The sequence below is a fragment of the Capricornis sumatraensis genome, chromosome 4 (assembly GCF_032405125.1).
Source record: "Capricornis sumatraensis isolate serow.1 chromosome 4, serow.2, whole genome shotgun sequence".
NCBI classification, from domain to species: Eukaryota; Metazoa; Chordata; class Mammalia; order Artiodactyla; family Bovidae; genus Capricornis; species Capricornis sumatraensis.
The window spans coordinates 25343740-25369615 of NC_091072.1; the positions used below are offsets into that span (position 1 = coordinate 25343740).

The 25876-nt window shown below is 39.7% G+C and overlaps 1 protein-coding gene and 1 pseudogene across 1 annotated transcript in view; one reads left to right on the forward strand and one right to left on the reverse strand.

The window, feature by feature from the left end:
- Positions 1-95: 95 nt before the first annotated feature.
- Positions 96-25876, forward strand: part of VPS37A (VPS37A subunit of ESCRT-I) — a 37020-nt gene continuing 11239 nt past the window's right edge. Inside the window, exons 1-4 of the mRNA XM_068969665.1 lie at positions 96-490; positions 16322-16396; positions 18271-18385; positions 18887-18987. Coding sequence (XP_068825766.1) covers positions 363-490; positions 16322-16396; positions 18271-18385; positions 18887-18987 — 419 coding nt within the window. The 5' untranslated portion in view covers positions 96-362. The remainder of the gene's footprint in view (positions 491-16321; positions 16397-18270; positions 18386-18886; positions 18988-25876) is intronic.
- LOC138079075 (pleckstrin homology domain-containing family B member 2 pseudogene) lies at positions 8891-9546 on the reverse strand (annotated as a pseudogene).

The following is a 25876-nucleotide window of genomic DNA, read 5'->3' on the forward strand; positions in this document are numbered from 1 at the left end:
CGCCGGATGATGACGCCATCCGCAGAGGGGGCGGGGCACGCAGGTGACGGAGGCTGAGGCGGTGGAGAGTTAAAGCGGTCGGGCTGGCTCGCTGGCTGGCTGGGGCGTCAGGGCCGCGAAGGTTAGGACCGACCGCCAGTCTCGAGCGGCGAGTTCCCTTTTCAGCTGCTGCACTGACAACAGCATGCCCCCCCGGCCCCGAGGACCCCCAGCCGGGCCGGCTTAGAGAAGACGCGGCTGCCCAGCACTTGGGCCGGGCTGTCCCTGCCCGCTCCTCCTCTGTCGGTGGAGAACCGCCGGGCTGAGCCGCTGGGAGAAGCAGGCCAGAGCCTTCGGGGCCGCGGCCCGGGGACCCGTGGAGGATGAGCTGGCTCTTCCCCCTGACCAAGAGCGCCTCCTCCTCCTCCTCAGCTGGGTCTCCCGGTGGTCTCACCAGCCTCCAGCAGCAGAAGCAGCGCCTGATCGAGTCCCTCCGGAACTCACACTCCAGGTGACTGGCCGCTGCCTCTGCGACCGGAGGAAGAAAGTAGGGCGGGAGGGCGGGCTGGTGCTAACCACACTCGCAGCTCCTCAGGCCGACTCCCGCCAGCTGCCGCGCTTTCTTTTTTCTTTTTTTGGACATATCTCCCTTGGTCCTGGGTCTCACGCTTGCTCTCCCATCCCTGACCGACGTTCAGGATTTCTTCCGGGACCCTCTTCCCACCCGCCCGCCCCGACCATTGCTCAGCTCCCCTAATTCCGACTTCCCTCATCTCCTCTGACACACCGCTGCCGACTGCACTCTGTCTCCTGTCTTGTCTGTAATATGTCTTGCTTTGCCCGGCTTCCTTACCAACCTTTCCTTTTACCCACCTGTTTGCCGCGTTGGCCGAATTGTTAAAATTCTATACTTGGCTAAAAAGGAGATTACCCTTCGCAATTCAAGTTTCACAAATAGTGGACTATATTTGGAAAAGAAACTTTGAACCCTAAAGGAAGGGGAAAACAAAGTTTTCATAAGTGAGTTCTCTTCTGGGAGTAACGTACTCAATCCTCTTAAGTCTCTAATAGATTTACCCTGTTCATTCTAACCCAGCTCCCCGCAGCTGGTAACTGTCAGTCGGTTCATTTCTCACTGTGAGAAATTTCTTGTTCCTACACTCAGGAATTAGCTTCAAGTCATTTTGCTTGTTCTGCTGGCGTTGTTTTTGTTCCGTTTTGTTCATTTTCAGCGTGGTCAGTTTAGAAATATTTTGCAATTCAGATTATTTCAGCTGTTTTTATTGCAGGTATCTGTGACCTCTAGTGGTTTTAAAAAATTAGAACAGCCTCTTTATATGAATTATGCAACTATATTTACGTGAGTGTCAGCATGTATTTTAATGGAAAGATATCAACATCTTAATAGACTATTCATATATTATATTGAGATATTAAAATTGGTTAATTCTAGGAGCCATTTTTGTGTTATACTAATTTTTTTCTAAACAAGTTGTAGTATGGAATCGTTTTAAGTTAGGTATATTGTTAGAAGAAAAAAACCATTGCAAAATCGGTTTGGCTATAGAGGCCTGTTGCTGATTGAACCTCAGGTGTTCTTGGTTCTTTTTCTCAATTGTTCTGCTGTTCAGAACTTTAGAAAGGTGAGAATTTATGGTATTAAACAGGAAAGAAGAGCATGGTGTTTGATTTAATGGTAGCTTTCTTTTTGGAAAATTAAGTTCATAGAGCTCTTACAAGTCAATCTGACTCTGGTTTTCTCTACTAACCTGTAAGAGCTACTCTTACAAAATATGTTTATAAAATAAGGATACTCCTTTTTTAATAAACATAACAAAAGTTCTCACCTTGGAAGGCTGTTTGTTTACAATTGCCAAAATACTTTCTAGAACCATACCTTTGGAATTAATTGTTTTTAAGCCTTTAGGATATTCTGTTAGATATTCTCACAGCTGGCAAATTTTATTCTTCGAGGTTGGAGTTGAATTTTCAAATATTCCAAAGTCCCTTGCTGCTGCGGCTGGTAAATAACAGAAGTGATTGATGTGAAATGTATTGTGTATTTTTCTGTGTGTGTCTCCCAAACAAAGTTAGAGTTGAAGGCAGGAATTGCTAATCTAAGAATTCTGTAATTGGCTTAAGAGGATCAGTAAATACCCTGCATCAAAAGCAGAAAGGATCTATTTTATTTGTAATTTTTTTTTGAGCCAGAAATTATGGACATATAATTAGATGTGTGACATTATCTACAGTATTTTGTGATATTTTATGAACAGCTACCTTTAATTGCTTTGATTCTTAAAATTTCTTTTATAAAAAATACTTGAAGTTTTTATCGAAATATTTCACATTCATAAACTATACTTGGATAATTCTGGTGACAATCAAGTAGGTCATGTACATGGCAGTTTTTAAAGAATGGTATGGTCCCAGAAAAAAATTTCACCTATTCTTGTTAAGTTTGCCCTTTTAACTTATGACGTAAAACTGGCAGGTAAAAATGAAACATCTGTGCAGTATCTGACAGTATGTTGCTTGAGTAACCAAATTCAATACTACAACTTTTTTTGTACAAAAAGATTTTTGCACAAAAAGACACTGCAATTGGTTATTCTGAAAATTCAATACTACAACTTTTTTTGTACAAAAAGATACTGCAATTGGTTATTCTGAAAATGCACACTAAAAGTTGAAAGACTGTTTCAAATGGTATTTTAATGAATACTACAGAACTTCCTCAATTATGAATATTAATATATTGTTGCACTCCGCCCCCCTACCTCATGCTTTATACTCTGTCTCTTCTCCATTTATAGGGTCAGCAGCTCTTTTTCTGCCATCAACGTCTCACTTTTTTTCTTCTCAGGATAGCTCAGCTGGTAAAGAATCCGCCTGCAATGCGGGAGACCTGGGTTCGATCCCTGGGTTGGGAAGATCCCCTGGAGAAGGGAAAGGCTACCCACTCCAGTATTCTGGCCTGGAGAATTCCATGGACTGTGTAGTCTACAGGGTCGCAGAGAGTCGGACACGACTGAGCGACTTTCACTCACTCAACCTTTCCCCACCCCATTATCTCATCTACCTTCCAACTTCTATTTTCTTTTAACTACTTATAATTCCAAAAAATCCCATATCAGGAAAGAGTCTCTTTAATTTCCTTTCCCTAATTTAAACTTCATTTTTAGTTACCTTAAGAAATGCTGTTAAGCCTTACTGGCGAGGCAGGGCACACGGAACACTGTCATAATGACCATAAAGTTGTTATATAGTAGCATGTTTCTGTCTGCTCTGAAGATGGAAACTGGAAGTTACGTAGATTACTAGGCTGAAGTAATATATGCCACTTTCTAAATACAGTCATCATAATTTTCAACTTAACCACTATCTTACGGGGCAAGAGTAGAACTAATTCTGTTTCTTGTACTTCCTGAAGAAGTACTTTAAGCCACACTGTTGATTTCCCATCTAACTCCATTCTTCTGATTTGTTGGAAGAACATTACCTTTTTGGGTTCCTGGTCTGCAGGGCCACTTCTTTAATGGAGGCCAAGCCCCTTCAATCTCTATGGGTAAATAGTGATTGTTTACTCCAGTAATGATGGTCTTATTCCCACCGCTAGTTATTGTCAGAAACTTGATCTAATCTTGGTCAGCGGAGTTGGAGAAGAAGTCTTTTGGGGAGCTACACAAAACATTTTCTTAGTAATAGAGATGTCTAAAAGGAAATGCCTCTTTCTGTTTTTGGATATTGTTGTGTTACATGTGATGCCTGGAACTGCTTAGATCATGAAGGAAGGTAGGCTGACTACTGGATGTGGTCGAGTAGAAAGATGGAAAGTCTGTGATAATATTGTGATACTGAATTAACCAGACTTGGAACCTTCCTGCCTCTAGACTTCTGTCTGTATAAGATTATACATATACATTTGTATTACACATACAAATAAAGCATGTGTTCGAACTGATTTTTCAATTACTTGGAGTTGAAACTATCCCAGTTGTTACACACTAATCCCAGTATTTAAAGATTCTTTAGAATTGAAGCTGTTAAGTATCTCCCTGCACTGTACCTGACAGCCAGAAAATACCAGAATCTGATGGTAAATCAACAGTTATCATCCTAACTATCCTGGTTTTTCCTCTCTCACATATCTAGTTACTTAGCTTCTTTATTACTTTATTTCCTTAGCTCTGAAACAGTAGCCTGAAGCTGTGCTGTGAATGGTATTGTCTGTAATTAACTGCAAAGATTCAAAGTTCTACAAATAGTGTCTTTGTTACCTTTTACTTAGGGAGATCAGCTCTCTCTTTCTCATTTTAATAATCTGTTATGTGGTAATTCTGGTGCTGTTTTTATTTTATATTCAAAAAGGAAATCTGATTTGGGAGTTATTATATTTATCGGAATTGCTTTCTTCTGTTTCACTCTGATATGAGATGCTAGACAAAATGAATCTGAGGAAAATAAATGCAAACAAGCAAAAATTAATGACATCAGGAAAAGCAGCATGACTTAGCTGAACTCTAAGCTTTAGTTTCCATCTGTAAAATCAGGAATTGGGATTTTTATCCTGCAGAATTGTTGATATTCAAGTAATATATATAAACATTTATTAGAGTTTCTGACACACAGTATGCAGGTAACAGATTGTATTCCTTCTTTCCACTGCATGGAATCAGTGTGCCTACAACCTTTGCCTCATAGCCTACATGGATCTAGCCAGCTTATTGTTAATTAATCGCTCACAAATCTCCAGTTCATTTGTCTCTGGCAGGGCTACTTCTGACTTTCCATTCAGAAAGCAAGTCCATTCCAGAGAGTTTTTCTTCACAAATGAAATGTAAAATTTAATTTTGAAAGGTTTCAGACAATACATGTAGAGAGACTAGAATATTATCCGACACACACTAAAATGTATCTATAAATGCCAGCTATTTTATATTTGTATCTTAAATATAAGATTTTTAAGATACAATTAGATATAATTGTATTTTAAATACAATATACTATCTCCATAGTCTATAAACATCATTTTGAAATTTTCTTTTGCTCCCAGTCCTTTGATATTCTTTCTGATTACCCAAATCTTTAAAAACGCTGTAACTTCTTTGGAGAGTCTGCTACGGTATAGTTTTGTACCCTATAGCTGTTTAGTTTAACCTCTGCTCTCAGGTATAAGGCTGTCTCCTGTAAACTCATGTGTTTCTGAGTAAGCCTAGATTCCAAATCTTTCTTTTTGTAGTTTTTACTGTCAGCTCAAAAGGACTCACATACAAACTTTACAACACAAAAAGTTTGTAATGAGAGGATATGTGTATATGTTTTAACCAGTTCAGTGCTGTATTTTTTTAATGGATCTGTTGTCAACATAGTGTGAGATTTTTTTCATTAAAATATCCAAATTTTAAAAAATAGATTTTATTATTTAGAGTAGTTGTAGGTTCACAGCAAAGTTTAGCAGCAAATACAAAGTTTTCTCATAGACTTTGTCCCCTCCAACTTTTCTTTCAAAATAGAAAGATCTGGCAACATTTCCCACATAGCAGTATTTGCTTTGAGCTTAAGAGTAGCTGTCGTGTTTACTGGGACTGCTCTTCTCCATTTTACCAGTTTGCAGTTACTCTCTGTTGTACTACAAGCAACTGCCTTCTGTCATGTACATTATCTAACTCTTAAAGATATCTAAGAATAAAACTTCCTTGTGACAGAAAATCACCTTAACTTGTTGCAGTAAAAAATCCTGCAAGAATCTGCTATGACAACTTATTGAAGCTACAGAAACCTACAAAATGTCAATATTTTGACTCTATAATTTGAACTCCTAACAGTGAACTTAAAAATTATGTATATCAAACAATCCCATAATTAAGGGAATTTTAATTTGGTACGTAAGAATACTTTTCCTAAAAGATAGTAACAGTCAAGTGCTCTCTCTAGTTAATTTTCCACATAGTAGTATCCATCCATACCTGCGTTTAAAAAATAAAGTTACCACGCAGGTAATCATTTCTCATTGCTAGTTGAATCTGACATCTACTCTTCCCCTCCTACTTCTGAATTTCTTCCAAGCTGTCTCTCCTGCCTGCTCACCTAAGCCAGAAACCTGGTCATCCTGTTTTCACTTAGTCATCTGTGTTACCACTGTATCATACTATTCTCTCTGCCTCCATTATTCCCTTTTCTTTTCCACATGGGTGCCAGAGTAATCTTTAAAATTTGGATTTGATGATGTTATTCTTTTCAGTGGCTTCCTAACTCTTGCCAGCTTCTTTAGCTTAATGCCTGGTTGTCACAGAAGATAGTGATATGACTAATGGAAAGGTGTCAGCAGACACAATGTGAAGTTTCTTTAATGGCAAAAGATACAGAGACTTTTAGAGACCCAGTGTTATTTCCTACTGAAGCTTTTCTAATTGTCCTTCCTCTGTCTGGAATGTACACTTTATTTCCCTGGTTCTGTTTCCTGGGGTTAACTCTTACCTGACTTTTAAATGTAGCTCAGATACTATTTTTCCCCCAAAGATCGCATTTCCCCCACCTTTCTTTAGGTTAAGTTCTTTCTCCCGTGTTCCTGTAGCTCTTTGCACATCTCTGTCATTATCCAATGTCTTCTACAGAGCAATGTTTCAAAAATAGCTATGAAATAAGTGGTCTGTGTCAAACATACAGAAAACAAAATTGAGTACTCTAGAATTTCTAAAAAGCCTTTATGCTAACATGCATCAGCATTCTCCAAGAGCAGGGTACAGTATGAAGCATCTTCCAAACAGAGCAGTGAACCAGCTATTCAACTATTTATTTTAAATTTCAAGTTTCTTAATTATTCACTTTCATGTCAGCCAGTGTGTGTGTGTGTGAATGCAATATAATAGGGAAGAGCTTTTGTATTCTGTTACAAGTTAATTACTAAAGGGTTGTTGCCTACTGAAGAGTTGGTGTGTGTGTGTGTGTGTGTGTTTGTAAGCAAGTATAATAGGGAAGAGCGTTTGTATTCTATTACAAGTTAATTAATAAAGGGTTGTTGCCTATAACGGAGAAGGCAATGGCACCCCACTCCAGTACTCTTGCCTGGAAAATTCCATGGACAGAGGAGCCTGGTAGGCTGCAGTCCGTGGGGTCGCTAAGAGTCAGACATGACTGAGCAACTTCAGTCTTTCACTTTTCTCTTTCATGGATTGGAGAAGGAAATGGCAACCCACTCTAGTATTCTTGCCTGGAGAATCCCAGGGACAGAGGAGCCTGGTGGGCTGCCGTCTATGGGGTCGCACAGAGCCGGACACGACTGAAGCAACTTAGCAGCAGCAGTTGCCTATAAACTTCAACTACACTTAAAGGTCCATCCCTAGAAACCCTGCCTCCCAAGTAATCAACATTAAGGTAAAATACCTGATGAGCCCCACCTGTGAATGCCTTCAGAAAGGAGAAAATTAGCACCTCCCTACGGGTGGCTGACCAGAAACAGGAAATACTTGACCTTACTCCCTTTTTAATATGAAAGAAGCCTGAACTCTTCCTCAGGCAAGATGGCACTTTTAGTACTTGAGTCTACAGTCTTCTTGATTCCCTGGCTTTCCAAATACAGTCTATTCCTTGCCCAAACAACTGTCTCTGGATTTATTGTCCTGTCCTGCGCAGAAAGGTACAGGCTTGGACTGGTAACTCAAGTGCTGTTTTCTTTTGTTCCCCTGAGGATATTGTAACAAATTTATAGTCTTCTCTTTGCTCCTCTAATTCTAAATCTTTGAGTTTTTGTGTTTGGAGCTTGTTGAGTTTGGTGCATGCCTCTAATGCTTTTGTTTTGTTCAAACCTTCTCTGTATTTAAGATTCCTGGTAGTCTTGTTTGTAGGTCTTTAGTTCTGTATATCCTGGCCTGCCTCAGTTGATAGGTGAATAAGAATGACTTGCTTTGTCCTGGGGCAAGCTGTTAGTTGTCTTTTGGAGATGGAGACTGCCTGGGAGTCAGGAGCTTCCTGAGGTGCTGCCACTTTCGAGGCTCCCACCCCATGGATTTCTGGGACAGACAGGACTGTTGTCCTGTATTTAATTTTTTTAAACACTTATCTTTTCCTTTAGTCTCATCTTTTTTTAATCTTTCTTTTATCTTTCTAAGATTCCTCAGAGTTTGTTGTCAGTTTATGTATGGAACCCTTTACTTTCCAGCACTGTTATAGATTTGCTTCTTAAAAGTCAGTTTCAGTATTTCCTGGAGATTTAGATGGGAGAGGGAAATTGTCTAATGTCTTTATTTAAGCATCTAAACCTTTTATCGAAAGTGAAGTCTCTCAGTCGTCCCCAACTCTTAGCGACCCCATGGACTGCAGCCTACTAGGCTCCTCCGTCCATGGGATTTTCCAGGTAAGAGTACTGGAGTGGGTTGCCATTGCCTTCTCCGAGTGCCACCGCCAGAGTCCACATTTTAGCTAAATAGCAGTCCAAAGCTTTCTCTGCAGTACTTCTATGTACTTATAAGCATTTTGTCACTACTTTCAAAAGAACTATTAAACCTATTACTAAAAACATTTATAACAGAAATGCCTTGTGTTAGGGACCAAACGACGGGCTCTAGGACCTGAGTCATGTTTACCAGAAAGAGACAGGATATGCGCTCATCCTGCCTGGCCAATCATGTAACGCCAGCTACTCCTGTAACTGAGACAAAGAACTGCCTGTATATAAGCCGCCATACTCCTTTGTTCAGGGCTCTCGACTGATTCTGGTGCCTTGGATGAGGCTTGAGCCCTAGCTCGCTAGAAATAAACTTCCCTTCTTGCTTTTGCATTACTCTGGTGGACTGGTTCACTCTCGCGGTTGGATCAGAGATACGGGCTCGGAGCATAACACCTTGCAAATCATATTATTGCACATGGGGTATCAGAAGCTATGCACACTGAGGTTCCATGGACTCTAGAACTAGACCCAGAGCAGAGACCCCAGGGCCATGCCTGTGGCTGCTCCAGCCAGCATGCCCAGCACCAGATCGCTGTCGTTGTCTCGGTACCCCTCACGAATGATGAACTGGTTGGCAGGCTGCTGTCCATAAAGCCCTGCATACGGGTACTGATGGGGTACAGCACAAGCCTGACCATTTGCAGCATAGACAACTTGAGTTCCTGGCTATGGTCCACTGTATGGACCATAGCCATATGCCTGCTCAGGGGTCGGTGCAGCATATGCTGTGTAAGGAAGTGGGGAGGAAGCCACAGCTGTCTCATCATATGTGACTTCTGAGCCAACATAAGCTGTGTTTGTCCTGGAATCCTGGAGTGTAAATTTCCAGGCCAAACAATCATCTGAGCTTTCTGCACAAAGACATGGTTTTCCCATCTCGGCAAACAATCTGCAGCATACAGTCTTTTGGCTTCCCATCTGGTGGCTGAATATCCTGACACTCTTTCCCATGCAGATGTTGATGCAGTCCACTGGCGTGTGGACCTTATCCTCTACACTCTGATGAGTTTGGTCATCATCAGAGATCAGGTGACCATCTGACCACAGGTCAAACCAATTCTTCAGCGCTTCAAAATAGTACTCTGTGGCAGCAACCATCCACTCTTCACAAATGCCATTTTCTCAACTGCAAAGCCTCCAGCCACTACCGCGCACAGAAACAGGTCCGAAGCGAAAGGACGCTGCCGGGTTACTCGGCACCACCAGCCTCACCTAAAAACCCTTCCTTGAGTTAAAAAGGGGAAATGATGGAATCAGAGTCTTGATCTTTTTCAGTCAGTTGGTGACTGAGAAAACGGGACCATGCTGTTTCCATTTCCTTGGGAAATGCTGTATGTATGGTAGCTGTTCAGCTGAACCTAATCTTAGTTACAGAATCCAGGTTTACATAAAATATAAAGTAAGGAGATAAATGATTCTTCTGTGAAAGGGATCCCAACCATAGCTAGTGTGTCTGTTGCATTTCAAGGTCTGTTTGCATATGATTTTAGGGGCTGTCAAATATAGTGGATGCCAATTAACCACACATTCTGACAAAAGTTACCTGTCTCAGCTTTCTTTAGTCCAGAACAGACTCAGAGTTGCTGAAATAAAACCATAGCAATTCACTGTTCTCAGAGAACCTAGAGAATAAAATTATTAATAGAAGATTATTTAAATTTTCTCTGGTGAGATTGCAGTATTACTGTAGAACACGTGTGTGTTTACATCGAAAGAGTACTACCTGTCAGTGTAAAGATATGACTAAGAATGTTTATCAAAGCATGGTTTATAGCAGTAAACTTGGAAACAATCTAAATATTGATGCTGAAAACTCAGCCTCTGTGCATCAATAGGAATAAAATCTGAGACAGAGTTTTGGCTGAAATAGAAAAGAATAGCTTTATTACTTTGCCAGGCAAAGAGACACAGCTGGCCTGTGCCCTGAAAAGCTGTGTCCCAACCTGGGATGATTTGTTGAAAAGTTTTACAGCAGGTTCAAGGGCAGAGTTGCTAATAAGGAGCAGGGTACTCCCATGCCTTTAGTCTGGCCTGGGGGTGGGTGAGGTGGGGCAGTCTCCTCACTTGTTTCCCAATCTCCTCCCATCCCTGATTAGCGACTGTTTGAATTTGCCCTTTCAAGGTCATGGAGACTGGAGTCTATTCCTACAAACCAAAAATGGGGACTTAGAAAGGCTTTCATGCCCAGGAACCCCCAGGGTCCTGCTTAGTTTCAATATCTAATAGTACAGAATAGGTTAAACAATATATTAGAACATTATGTAGACATTTAAAACTCTTGTAAAATAACATTTACTGATTTGGAAAAATAATTTTTTTTCCCTGTTGAGAAAGAATTATTTTTGGAATAAGTTTTTTAAAAGTCACTTGAAATAGCAAAAAATTCAGAACCACATTTGTGATAAAGATTCAGGGAATGATTCTTGTTTTAATTAAGTGGAACGAGTATCTGCCATTTTATCTAACACAACTCACATAGAGGAGGAAGCAGCCTTCCTTGATATTCTTGCTCTCAGGGTTGGGTCTGAAAATTAACCAACTAAAGATTAATAGGAGAAAAGTGCACAAATTTAATGTGAGTTTACATATCAGGGAGATCTTCAAAAGGAAATGAAGAGCCAGAGAAATGGACCTGAGTATTTTACACTGGGCTTGAAAGTTGGGATGACAGTTGTGGAGGAATGTAGTGGGTTAAGGAGTGCAAGGCATGTCTTAGTGATATTGCCAGCTGAGTGCCAGCATCCATGTGTGCTCATTCGCTTCAGTCCTGTCCTTTGCGACCCCACAGATATAGCCCACCAGGCTCCTCTGTCCATGGGATTCTCCAGGCAAGAACACTGGAGTGGGTTGCCATGCCCTTCTCCAGGGGATCTTCCCAACCCAGGGATTGAACCCAGATTTCCCACATTGCAGGCAGATTCTGTACTGTTTGAGCCACCAGGGAAGATCTGTGTTGCAGTGAAGCGTGTCACATGAATTATTGTGTTTCCCAGTACATATAAAGTTATGTTTACATTATTCTGTAGTTTATTGAGTGTGCAATAGCTTTATGTCTAAAAACCAATGTATGTATTCTTAAAAATACTTTATTGCTAAAAAACACTAACCATCAGTTGAGCTTTCAGTGAGTTGCAGTCTTTCTGCTAGTAGAGGATTTGAAATATTGTGAGAATTATCAGTATTTAACACAGAAACATGAAGTGAGGAAATGCTATTGGAAAAGTGATAACAGTGGTCTTGCTCTATCTATGCAGAGTTGCTCAGTTCAGTTCAGTTCAGTTCAGTCGCTCAGTTGTGTCCGACTCTTTGCGACCCCATGAATCGCAGCACGCCAGGCCTCCCTGTCCATCACCATCTCCTGGAGTTCACTCAGACTCACGTCCATCAAGTCCGTGATGCCATCCAGCCATCTCATCCTCAGTTGTCCCCTTCTCCTCCTGCCCCCAATCTCTCCCAACATCAGAGTCTTTTCCAATGAGTCAACTCTTCGCATGAGGTGGCCAGAGTACTGGAGCTTCAGCTTTAGCATCATTCCTTCCAAAGAAATCCCAGGGTTGATCTCCTTCAGAATGGACTGGTTGGATCTCCTTGCAGTCCAAGGGACTCTCAAGAGTCTTCTCCAACACCACAGTTCAAAAGCATCAATTCTTTGGCACTCAGCCTTCTTCACAGTCCAACTCTCACATCCATACATGACCACAGGAAAAACCATAGCCTTGACTAGGTGGACCTTAGTCAGCAAAGTAATGTTTCTGCTTTTGAATATACTATTTAGGTTGGTCATAACTTTCCTTCCAAGGAGTAAGCGTCTTTTAATTTCATGGCTGCAATCACCATCTGCAGTGATTTTGGAGCCCCCCAAAATAAAGTCTGACACTGTTTCTACTGTTTCCCCATCTATTTCCCATGAAGTGATGGGACCGGATGCGATGGTCTTCGTTTTCTGAATGTTGAGCTTTAAGCCAACTTTTTCACTCTTCTATTTCACTTTCATCAAGAGGCTTTTTAGCTACTCTTCAGAGTTGCTGCAGACCTTCAATTTGTTAAAAAAAAAGAAAAGAAAAGCAGTGTCAGTGAAGCACAATAAATTGAAGCAGGCTTGTCATTGTAGTAAGTTACTTGAAATAGCAAAAGGAGGGGCAGGGGACATGTGGTTGCAGGGAACAATGATGACTTAGCAAGCCTGGCTTAGGTTCTTTCACTGTCTCTGTGTCTTCTGAGATTCAGATGCTCCTTCCTCTTGGTGTAGGGTAGGCACCTCTTAATGAGGTCTTATGACCTATTTTCTGTTTTAAGAAAGAAAGATAAGGAGGGAGAAGGTCAGAGTAACCTTCCTGTTTCTGCTGTTTTCTCATATTCCTTCAGTTTAAAATATTGAAGATGCCAAGGGGCCACATTTAGGGGCAACATGTCCTCAACCCATCAGTTGCCATGGCTAACGTGTTTTGGAATTTGTTAATGATAGTTCAGTTCTCATTAATATTACGAATACTACCTTTGACTTCCCTGGTGGTTCAGATGGTAAAGAATCCACCTGCAATGTAGGAGACCTGGGTTCAATCTCAGGGTTTGGGAAAACCCCTGGAGAAGGGCAACATAATTATGGGGACACTGAATTGAACACTTCTAGCCAAAAATTATTTTAATCAAATTCACTTTGTTTTGTATAAAAAGACAGTGTCTGAAAAAATGACTTAACACTTTAGTACTACAAATATAGACAGGCTCCAGTTTGGATATGTATTTTAAATGCTTGCTTAATAATGCTAAAATATATTGAACAATTATGGTATTATGTGGGGAGGGCTTTACCTGCATTATCTCACTTAATCTAACAACACTTTTAGCAAGATGGGTATTTTTAACATCCCCATTTACCATATGAGAGATAAGGCTTAGGCAGATTGTGATCACACAAGTAAATGGTGGAGGAAGGATTTGACCCCAGGAAGCCTAATTGAAGATGTTATGCTCTTAGTCACTAAAATGCTCTACTTGGCTTTGATACTGTTGTGATCAGTATTCCTCTGAAGCATTGACACCATTGACGTCTAAGATAACAGAAACAAAAAGCTTAAGCCGTTTTATTGATTGTGTTTATATCAATACAACTGGGAAAACTTTAGTAACCTAGTCTGAACCTGATCCCCAAAGAGAAACTTTAAGTTAGTCTTAATATTGAATATCTTCTTGAGTCTTTTCTCAACTATTTCTTTTCTTCAGTCATAACTTCAGTCCACGGGATGTCAGAGGGAACATCTATGAGTTCTCCGTAATTCCATCCCAACACTTTTGAACCTTTCAGACAACCTGAAATTTACATATTTGAGAGGCTAGGTTTTTATCAGAAGGCAAAAAAAGTCATCAGTTCAGTTCAGTCACTCAGTCGTGTCTGACTCTTTGTGACCCCATCAATCGCAGCACGCCAGGCCTCCCTGTCTATTACCAACTCCCGGAGTTCACCCAAACTCATGTCCATCGAGTTGGTGATGCCATCCAGCCATCTCATCCTCTGTTGTCCCCTTCACCTCCTGCCCCCAATCCCTCCCAGCATCAAAGTCTTTTCCAATGAATCGACTCTACATGAAGTGGCTGAAGTATTGGAGTTTCAGCTTTAGCATCAGTCCTTCCAAAGTAGACCCAGGACTGATCTCCTTTAGAATGGACTGGTTGGATCTCCTTGCAGTCCAAGGGACTCTGAAGAGTCTTCTCCAACACCAAACTTCAAAAGCATCAATTCTTTGGTGCTCAGCTTTCTTCACAGTCCAACTTTCACATCCATACATGACCACTGGAAAAACCATAGCCTTGACTAGATGGACCTTTGTTGGCAAAGTAATGTCTCTGCTTTTGAATATGCTATCTAGGTTGGTCATAACTTTCCTTCCAAGGAGTAAGTGTCTTTTAATTTCATGGCTGCAATCACCATCTACAGTGATTTTGGAGCCCCAAAAAATAAAGTCTGACACTGTTTCCACTGTTTTCTCATCTATTTCCCATGAAGTGATGAGACCAGATGCCATGATCTTCGTTTCTGAATGTTGAGCTTTAAGCCAACTTTTTCACTCTCCTCTTTCACTTTGATCAAGAGGCGTTTTAGTTCCTCTTCACTTTCTGCCATAAGGGTGGTGTCATCTGCATATCTGAGGTTATTGATATTTCTCCCAGCAATCTTGATTCATCCCCCCAAAAATGAGGAAAATAAGACAGGTCTTCCAAAACTACTAATTAAAGCAACCAAAAAGAACAAAAAATAAGTTATGTAACTGCTAGATCTTTTAAAAGGGTTCATGCTTGAAAGGATTCATGTCCTTTTGGATATCAGGCTTCCTTTCAACCAGAACTCATTAATACTACTTAACATTTTTCCCTTTGGAAAGATTATAAATGTTAGTTAGAATTCCAAGTGAGTCACCAAAAGATCTGGTTGGTAGATTATACTTGTAATAATTGCATGCCAGCAATCAAAAATAAAATAAAATTCTGGGGACTTGCCTGGTAGTCCAGTGGTTAAGATCCCAAGCTTCCAGTACAAGGGGTGTGGGTTCAATCCTGGGTCAGGAAGCTTTAAGATTCCACATGCTATGGGGGCATGGCCCCAAAAAAATTTTAATAAAAATTCTGAATGTAAAATGTTAAAGTATAGGGAACTTTTAGTAGATGGCAATTATATTCAACTGTTAGTAATGAAGAGTCCCCAAATAGTAACTTGATAAAAGTGAGATGATAAAAGTTTCTTTTTCTCTTGCATACAAGAAATTCAGTTTGTTGATTCCATAACCATTAAGGACCCAAGCTATTTCTGTCTGCTGAGTTCTCCCTAGTGTTTGGCTCTGATTCTCAGGGTCACTCCTGGTCCAATATGGTTCAAAGTTTGTCTTTCAGGGCCAGGGAGGAAGGGCAAATAGACTCTATACCAGTTTTTGTTGCCCTTTAAATTCCACCTCACCCAACTTAACTGTGTTTTATTGGCTGGAACTTAAGCCTGTAGCAACAACTTGCTACAAGAAAAGCTACAACATTACTGCTCAGAATAAAATCAGGATTCTCTTATTTAGGAAGAAGGGGAATATTTGGTTTTGAAAAGCAGCCAGCTGTCTCTATCTGTCATAAGGCTGTAGGAGACATCTCATCCAGACTTCTCAGTTTAAACTGAAAGCCCTGTCAATACAGCTGGCAGTGGCAGGATTGTAATCAGAACGTAGGTCTCTTGCTGACCTGTTTTAACTAGAGGACTTGGCAATTGCTTCTTCTTGTTCAGTTGCTAAGTCATGTCTGACTCTTTCCAGCCCCATGGACTGCAGCATGCCCGGGTTCACTCTCTCCCGGAGTTAGCTCAAACTCATGCCCACAGTTGCTTCTACTAATGATAAATTTCTTCCCTGGTGGCTCAGACAGTAAAGAATCCACCTGCATATGGAAGATTGGATTTGATCCTTGGGTTGGGAAGATCCCCTGGAAGAGGGCATGGCAACCCACTCCAGTACTCTTGCCTGGAGAATCCCCATGGACAGAGGAGCCTGGTAGGCTGCAGTCCATGGGGTCACAAAGAGTCAGACACGACTGAGTGACTGAGCACAGCACACAGCACAATGATAAATTAGATGAAGTGATAGTAATCAGTGTAGCACTAATTCAGTTTTTCTTTGCCTCTTTACCTTGCCAGGTTAACTCCATCTCTTAGCAATGCCCTGACAATATCTCAGAATAGTATTGCCTGCTTATTTGATAATCTTTTCTGTGGTCATTTCCCCCTCAAGATATATTGGCTGTCTAGATTCTGTGATTAACATGAAGCAGTTTTAGTAGACCCTACAAATTTTAATGTTTGCTTTTAACATTAATGGTTTTTATAACTTTGGATAAATTTTTTTCTCAAATTTTCTCCTACAGCATAGCTGAAATACAGAAAGATGTGGAATACAGGTTGCCTTTCACTGTAAACAACCTGACAATTAACATTAATATGTGAGTAGAATTGTATCTTATTTTTTCATGTAATAGGACTTTTAGGACTTTTAAAAATCTTTTTATCATTTTGTTTCTTAGCTACTGTCAGAAGTAAGCTGTTTAAAAGTGAATTTATTTCCTTTTCTAGTATCTAAAGTTCATTAAACTTACACAATTCTGTGAAATATAAGAGTTTAAATATGTCATTGTAATAGAGATTGTGGTAAGAAACTATGAAAGAGGAAATGGAACACAAACATGTAATAGATCTTTTATTGATTTGCACTAAATTCTTAGCTGAAGGCAGGCTGAGTGAGGATGACGACAACCAGCAGTGGAAGGGATCGTGTGCAGAGACTGTTAGAGGAGCAATCACCTTTACATCAGAAACAAGTTAAAATATTCTGGTTTTCAGCAACCAATATAATACAGCAGCCAGCAAGTTCAGAGTTGAATTTGATCTGCCGAATATTTTTAAAGAAAAAAAAATTAAAAGTAAAAAATATAATCATGAGGTTATTAAGTAATAAGAAAGTTTGGGCAAAGTGATTGCTAGTACTCATTTAGCCATAAGTGCATTTATTAGACTTCAACATGAAAGAATTATTATTACCTCAGATTGCATTAGCTGGCTGGCTGCTCAAGCGAGTGTTTGAGTGAGGTACAGTAAAAATGCACTTAACTTGAAGATAGAAACTATGTTTGTTCATCGTCAGATCCTCATTGCCTAGTGAGGTACCTTCACGTGGGATCCCATATTAAATCCTAGTTGAATGAGTGGAAATTAAAGAGTGAATATATAGCAGTGCCAACCATTATGCTGTGTTATGTCAGTATATGGGAGCTTTATGAATCGTCACATCAGCCCTGAAAACTAAAACAAATTATATTCAAGTAGATAGTGAATACAGTAGTCAGGAGAGAAACCCAGACTGTTTGGGCTTCAAAGGCCATTCATTGCCTCTTTTCCAAAATAGTTTAACAGCCTAAACTATATACCTGAGGTAGTTTTATCTCTCATAACACGCCCTGGTACAGCTAAGTAGAAGAAGCCAATAAAGACCTAGTTTCCCTCTTGACAACAAATAGTTTCCCGAGCCAGGAGGGGAATGGAGTGGCAGTTTAAAAGGATGTATTCATCTAGATTTTAGAGATTTGCAAGGTTCCATGTCCAGTAAAAGTGCATTCTTAAAGACTTTACTCCCTAATTTCAAATTTGCAGTCACTTTGAAAGGGTTAAGATTTTTACTCTTTTTCCTTTTGGTACTGGGAATTTACTGTTGATTAGCTGAAACCATAGGACTGACCTCAAAGTTGGGAAAGATGTGTTAATTGAGACATTTTGAAGAGAGCCGCATAGCACCAAGGCATGGTGTCAGCTCCAGTATTCCAACCCTAGTACTTCTCATTTTATCTATTTGCTCATTAAGAATTCAGTGTATAGTGAAACACTTCTTGGCAGCATTTCAAAAGAAGGAATGCCACTAGAAAGTTATATGCCAAGACCTGTGGTTCAGTAAAAAGCCAGACTGGCATAACATGGTTCACCTGATAAAAATGTATAATTTTTCGCTGAAATTTTGGATAGTTTGGTATAATGTGATGTGTTTGAAAGCAATTAATTGGCCCAATTTGAAGAACAGTCTATAATTCACATTATCCTTACTCCACATTAAAAAGGTTTTACTATATTGAATTAATTATAGTCTTGTTGCCAAAGTGTGTCTTTCTATATAGGTTCAGTCAACTTAACAACCATAATAGAGCACTAATTACTGAATAATTAATCTAAATGAAAGTATGAAAATTTAATTTGCTTTTAAGTAACTTTGTTTTAGAATTATGATTATATAACGTTGTCTTTGTTTTTGAATCTGTTCTACTTTTGCCAGATTGCTTCCTCCACAATTTCCTCAGGAAAAACCAGTGATCAGTGTTTATCCACCAATACGGCATCACTTAGTGGATAAACAAGGAGTGTATGTTACCTCTCCATTAGTAAGCAATGTATGTATATGGTATGATTTATTTCAAAATGTTCACTATACTTGATAGATAATCCAGATTTGAAGGGTTTTTGATTTTCAATGGTGAGGACCTGTTGATGTTAAAACTTGGGTTCAGAGTAGATCTTTTATAGTAGTTAGGAAGGGATAAAATTCAAATTTGCCTTACATTTTTTAGGATATGTATATGATTCACTAACATGAAGGACTATAACTTCAGTGTACTTAGAAATTACCTTTGAACCTTCAGATTACTATCAGTAGTAAAGTGTGGAAATATTTCAGCTCCATTGTTAACTAAATAAAATTTTAACCTCATTTATGGTATTGCTTCTATAGTAAGTTGTGGATGTTCAGCTGACATAATATCCTTTGCCTTTCATTTAATTTTTGACTTACAAAAGTGGATTTAAGGTTAAGTTTTACAGTTTAAGTATCTTAATGAGACTATATAATCTTTTTTCAAAAATGATTTTGATCACTGTATTACTGTTACTTTTAGTTTACAATGCATTCAGATCTTGGGAAAATTATTCAGAGTCTGTTGGATGAGTTTTGGAAGAATCCTCCAGTTTTAGCTCCTGCTTCAACAGCATTCCCATAGTAAGTATGTTTGTAACAAAAGAGTTTGCATATACATTTATTTACTTTTGAGCTGAGTAATCAAAGCATAGCTTAAAAATTCAAATAAGGTTAAAAAGCAGTCTGCTTTCCACATCCTCGCTTTCACACACAGATACATTCATACTTTTCAGAGGTAACTGGATTTTATTTTTTAGCTGCTTCTCTAATATTTATCTTCATCTTTCTGAATAATATATAGATACTGCTGTCTGTTGATTCTTTGATTTTAGATACTGTCTGCTGACTTCCTATCATGACTGATGAAGGTTTTAGTTATTTTTCACATACCTTTCTTTTCCCTCATCCTCTGTGGAAATTATGATTTTTACTTAAGTTTGTGTTTGGTACTTTCATTACATTGACTCTCAGAATATTCCCTCCTGCTGAGCCAAGTACTTTATAATGATTACATTTCTGTTATGGTATAACTTTTTGCTTTTCTCTGGAGTTAATAATTACTTCAGTTTTCCATTCGTTTTGTATTCTTTGATCTTTTTAATTTCCCACCTCTTTTCAGCAGCTCTGAAAAATATCATTCAAATAATTTTTTCACATCCTCAAGCCTGTCAGGTAATCTTGAGGTTCCAGTATTTTTTCCTTGCATACATTGCTCCATTTCCCCCTCCATTCTGAATTACTGTGCAGCTGCTGTCCACCTGCCATCCTGGGATTTCCCCTTCCACCTTCCTGTATAGGATTCTCCTTTTCCTGCATCCTGTGTTTTTTTCTCTCTCGGGCTATATCCTGTTTTCTTGCTTTACTTACTCCCTGTGGCTTCCTAAGTAAAGGTGTGTTCAAGTTCCTAAGGATGAGTAACAGTTTATCCTAAAACTTGTGGTTGAAATAATGACAGCATTTATTTTCCTTGTGAATCTGCAGTTTGGCTAGGTACTAATAGAGCTTGTTTGTGCTCCACCTTTGACATCAACTGGCATGGCTTAAAACAGTAAACACATTTATTTGCTCATTATTCTTCAATTCAGGAAGGGTTCATCAGAGAACTCTTCTCTGTTCTACTCACCATCAGCAAGCTCTTGTCAGAAGCTCTTACCTGGGGAGGTCAGTTGGAATACCTGGATGCAGCCTGGGCTTCCTCACACCACCGTGGCTGGCTTCTGGGGTGAACATCCTGAAAGAGTTATGAGAAAGTCATATTCACCTTCTCTAGCCTAGCTGCTGAAGTCACTCAGTGTCACTTCTGCTTCATTCAGTTTGTTGAGGCAGTCACGGAGTCCTGATCGGATTCAAGGGGAAGCAAATAGGCTTTTCCTCTTAATGGTGGAGTGGTAAGGTTCTAGAAGAGCATGTGTGCATGCTCAGTCACTCATTCGTGCCCAATTCTTTGTGACCCCCATGGACTGTAGTGTGCCAGGCTTCTCTGTCCATGGGATTCTCCAGGCAAGAATATTGGAGTGAGTTGCCATTTCCTCCTCCAGGGGATATTCTGGACCCAGGGATTGAAGCCATGTCTCCTGCCCTTTCAGGCAGATTCTTTACCACTGAGTCATCTGGGAACCCCCCCTGGGAGAGCACATGGGACCAGAAGTAGTGCTGTGACCATTTTTGAAAGTACAGTATGCTATCAGATGCTGGGAAGAATAATTTTGAGATTTCCTCTCTTTAACCTGCAAATATCTTTAATATACCCTCACAGTTCATAGTTGGTAGAGTTCAAATTCTGTGTTGAAGTGGTTTCCACTGAGTTTTTGGGTTTTTTTCTTTTTAATTTTTTTCTTTTTTTTTCTTTTTGTTTTTTGTTTGTTTTAATTTCTTTCTGTTTGTTTGTTTTATTTGGTTTTTCTCCACTGAGAATTTTGAAAGCATTCCTCTATTCGTAAGGTGTCCAGTGCCATTTCGATTTCTGATCCCTTGTAACTTTTTGTGTTCAATATTCTTAAATTGCATAATGCTGCAACTTCTGACAGTCTCTATTTCCTCTTCCTGTAATATCTCTTGCCTTAATTGCCCAGTTCTTTTACTTAATTTACTTTATCTTGTTCAAAGATCAGGTCGTATTTTAACACTGCCTGGAAATCAGCTTGAGCTAGATTATCCCATTCATTAGGTATATCAAACTCAGCCATCACTTTGCACTCCTGTGTCTTTGTCCTAGAGTCAGAAGCCTCTCTGATATTCTTTATCTAAAAACTGAATTTACTATTTTCTTCCAGGATAGGGCTAAATATATCTCATTCACCTTATTTGAAAACATAAGCCAAAACGTCTATTTGTTCCCATATCAAATAAGTTCTGTGATTCAGTACACATTGTTTAAAAAGCAAGTTTGCTACATTTCTTAGATTATATTATAGGTTGTATCTATAATATAGTTTTGTTCAGAATTATTAAGACTTTATTTCAAAGATCTATTTCAAGTAGAAATATTCTCATGTTGATCATATTCTTTCTAAATAACATTTTATATTTACACACGTTATTAATATACTTTAGATAAAAGTAAAGCTCTAAGATTAAGATGAGCCATACTTTGAAATAAACAAGCTTATTAGAAAACTATTTTAACTTATTTTTTTCAATCATAGATTCACTTGGCTTAAAATTTTAAAAATATAAAGGGGTGTGTGGTAAAAAGTTCCCTTGCAATTCTTTTTCTCTTGCAATTCACTTTTTCTTCTCATTGGTATCCAAAGATGGTTGTTTGAGTGCATATGTATGGAACTCCTGAGATATTTTATGTATATACGAAGAAATATGTACATGCAGTATTTTATTCCCTCCTTTTTTTTTTACACAAATGATAGCATACTATTCCCTTGCCTTTTTTTTAATTTTCATCTCACTAGTGGTATGGGGTTGCACAGAGTCGGACACGACTGAAGCGACTTAGCAGCAGCAGCAGTGGTATGGTTCAGAGAGCTTTCCATATTGGTACATAAAGCACTTCCTCATTCTTCTTTATAGCCACAAAGTACTTGTTTTATGGACACAACATAACTTAAGACTCCTATTAATGGAATTTTTGTTGTTTCCAATCTTGCATAAAAGGCCCACCCTTTTGCCCTCAGTGATGCAATGAATAACATTAAAAACATTTTACCCAGCTGTAAGTATTTTGTTGGATACATTGTCAAAGTGGTATACATATTTGTAAGTTTGACCAATACTGCAGAATTGCCCTAAGGAGTAAGTTGTACCAGTTTCTACTCCTGCGCTGCTGCTGCTGCTAAGTCGCTTCAGTCGTGTCCGACTCTGTGCGACCCCATAGACAGCAGCCCACCAGGCTCCCCCATCCTGGGATTCTCCAGGCAAGAATCCTGCAGTGGGTTGCCATTTCCTTCTCCAATGCATGCATGAATGCTAAGTCACTTCACTCGTGTCTAACTTGTGCGACTCCATGGATTGCAGCCATGCAGAAATGCAAAAAAAGCAAAATAGCTGTGACAAGAAGAGAAGTGAAAAGCAAAGGAGAAAAGGAAAGATACAAGCATCTGAATGCAGAGTTCCAAAGAATAGCAAGAAGTGATAAGAAAGCCTTCCTTAGCGATCAGTGCAAAGAAATAGAGGAAAACAACAGAATGGGAAAGACTAGAGATCTCTTCAAGAAAATTAGAGATACCAAGGGAACATTTCATGCAAAGATGGGCTCAATAAAGGACAGAAATGGTATGGACCTAACAGAAGCAGAAGATATTAAGAAGAGGTGGCAAGAATACACAGAACTGTACAAAAAAGATCTTCATGACCCAGATAATCACGATGGTGTGATCACTCACCTAGAGCCAGACATCCTGGAATGTGAAGTCAAGTGGGCCTTAGAAAGCATCACTACGAACAAAGCTAGTGGAGGTGATGGAATTGCAGTTGAGCTATCTCAAATCCTGAAAGATGATGTTGTGAAATTGCTGTATTCAATATGCCAGCCAATTTGGAAAACTCAGCAGTGGCCACAGGACTGGAAAAGGTCAGTTTTCATTCCAATCCCAAAGAAAGGCAATGCCAAAGAATGCTCAAACTACTGCACAATTGCACTCATCTCACATGCTAGTAAAGTAATGCTCAAAATTCTCCAAGCCAGACTTCAGCAATACGTGAACCGTGAACTTCCTGATGTTCAAGCTGGTTTTAGAAAAGGCAGAGGAACCAGAGATCAAATTGCCAACATCTGCTGGATCATGGAAAAAGCAAGAGAGTTCCAGAAAAACATCTATTTCTGCTTTATTGACTATGCCAAAGCCTTTGACTGTGTGGATCACAATAAACTGTGGAAAATACTTAAAGAGATGGGAATACCAGAGCACCTGACCTGCCTCTTGAGAAACCTATATGCAGTTCAAGAAGCAACAGTTAGAACTGGACATGGAACAACAGACTGCTTCCATATAGGAAAAGGAGTACGTATACTGTCACCCTGCTTATTTAACTTCTATGCAGAGTACATCATGAGAAACGCTGGGCTGGAAGAAGCGCAAGCTGGAATCAAGATTGCCAGGAGAAATATCAATAACCTCAGATATGCAGATGACACCACCCTTATGGCAGAAAGTGAAGAGGAACTAAAGCGCCTCTTGATCAAAGTGAAAGAGGAGAGTGAAAAAGTTGGCTTAAAGCTCAACATTCAGAAACGAAGATCATGGCATCTGGTCTCATCACTTCATGGGAAATAGATGAGAAAACAGTGGAAACAGTGTCAGACTTTATTTTTTGGGGCTCCAAAATCACTGTAGATGGTGATTGCAGCCATGAAATTAAAAGACGCTTACTCCTTGGAAGGAAAGTTATGACCAACCTAGATAGTATATTCAAAAGCAGAGACATTACTTTGCCAACAAAGGTCCGTCTAGTCAAGGCTATGGTTTTTCCAGTGGTCGTGTATGGTATGTATGGATGTGAGAGTTGGACTGTGAAGAAAGCTGAGCACCAAAGAATTGATGCTTTTGAAGTTTGGTGTTGGAGAAGACTCTTCAGAGTCCCTTGGACTGCAGGGAGATCCAACCAGTCCATTCTAAGGGAGATCAGCCCTGGGATTTCTTTGGAAGGACTGATGCTAAAGCTGAAACTCCAGTACTTTGGCCACCTCATGCGAAGAGTTGACTCATTGGAAAAGACTCTGATGCTGGGAGGGATTGGGGGCAGGAGGAGAAGGGGACGACAGAGGATGAGATGGCTGGATGGCATCACTGACTCGATGGATGTTAGTTTGAGTGAACTCTGGGAGTTGGTGATGGACAGGGAGGCCTGGTGTGCTGCGATTCATGGGGTCGCAAAGAGTCAGACGTGACTGAGCGACTGAACTGAACTGAATTGATATATATGCTTGGGAATTTTCTGGATTTTGTATTCAGTTCCTATGATCTTCCTATGCATTGACAGTGTTTTCCTTTAAAAAAAAGTTTTTTAAAATTAAGGTTTTCTATTGTGTTTTGCTTTATGCCAGGGTTAAACTCTCTTTACCCCCTTTTATCAGGTTCTTTTCTTTATATTCTTATTTATTTTTCTGTATAAACTTCAGTATTATAATTTTAACATTTGTAACAAATTTTTTTCCAAACAATTCCAATTTTTGCTAACTTAATGTCATTAAATATGACATTAAATTATGTTAAAAACAGTAGCACTCCCATTTAAAAAATTGTTTAAGCTAGATATATTTTGGAACATTTCAATACTCTGATATGTATTTTTCCCCAACACCACCAAGTAATTCTCCAGTTCTCAGCAAACACCGTGTTCCCTACAAACTGAACTCAGTTCTGATGCTGTCCACCTGGAGATGGGGTCAGATCCACAGATGAGGGACTCAGTCTCACAGACTGCTCCATTTCACATATCAATGGAAAATCCGTAGATGGTTCCTGTGCTTCTCACTAACTGGCTATAAATCAGAGGTTCCCATGGATTCCCCATTTTGATTAATTTAAATGGCTCATGAAACTTCAAAAATAATTTTACATATGTTTAGTGGTTGGTTATAAAGGATACAGATGAATAGCCAGATGAAGAGGTGCCTAGGGCAGGGCACAGTCTGGGAGAGCCCTGAGCACAGCAGCTTTTGTCCCCATAGACTATGAATGCATTCACGAGCAGGGCGCTTGTCAAGTCTTCCTGTTCAAGAGATTTTATAGAGCTTAATCAGCAGCCTCCCTCTTCCCTGAGATCAATGGGTGGAGCTGAAAGTTGCAACTTTCTGTCACTTGGTCTTCTTGGTGACCAATCCTGTCCTCAGACTGTATAGGGATTAGCCTAGATGTTGTTAAGTTAGATGCCTGCTCCCCACCCCCCACCCCCGGGATGATGCTTTAAGATGGGCAGATGAGCCTCTGTCACAGTAAGTGGGGTCTTCTAATGCCCTGGGCCCTGAGCCAGGAAGTCTGCGCCCTCTGAGAGCTGTTCTTAGTTTGCCATGCCTTGTGACTTTCTGGGATGTGAGCTCTTTTGTCTGCAGAGCTAGATGTTTTGGGTGTTTGTCTCTCAGGTTCAAACTCAAACCTTAACCCTCCAGGGAAAAGCTCTGGGTTTTGAGTTTTCTCCAGGTTGTTGTTCCTCTTCCTGAGAGTGGGGTTTATGGTGAGATTGTGTCTCAACCTCTCCTACCAGCCTAGATGTCTTTTTCTTGTTAACCTGATTTGCTCAGATATTTTGGGGGTTTTTTCCCAGAGGAAATTGTTCCATATATAGCTGTCGATTAAGTTTCTGTGCGAGGTGAATCCAGGATCTTCCTATGTCACCATTTGAATCAGAACCCTGTATTTATCATCTTGCAAAAATATATTTTCTGATTTTATATTGAGTACATACTGCTGTGCCACTTTTTCTAATAATATATACATGATTTTTACATACATCTTTTAAAAAGAAATTTCAGGCAAGGCTTTCCTGGAATTTGTGCTGCAGCAACGAGGGAGTGAAC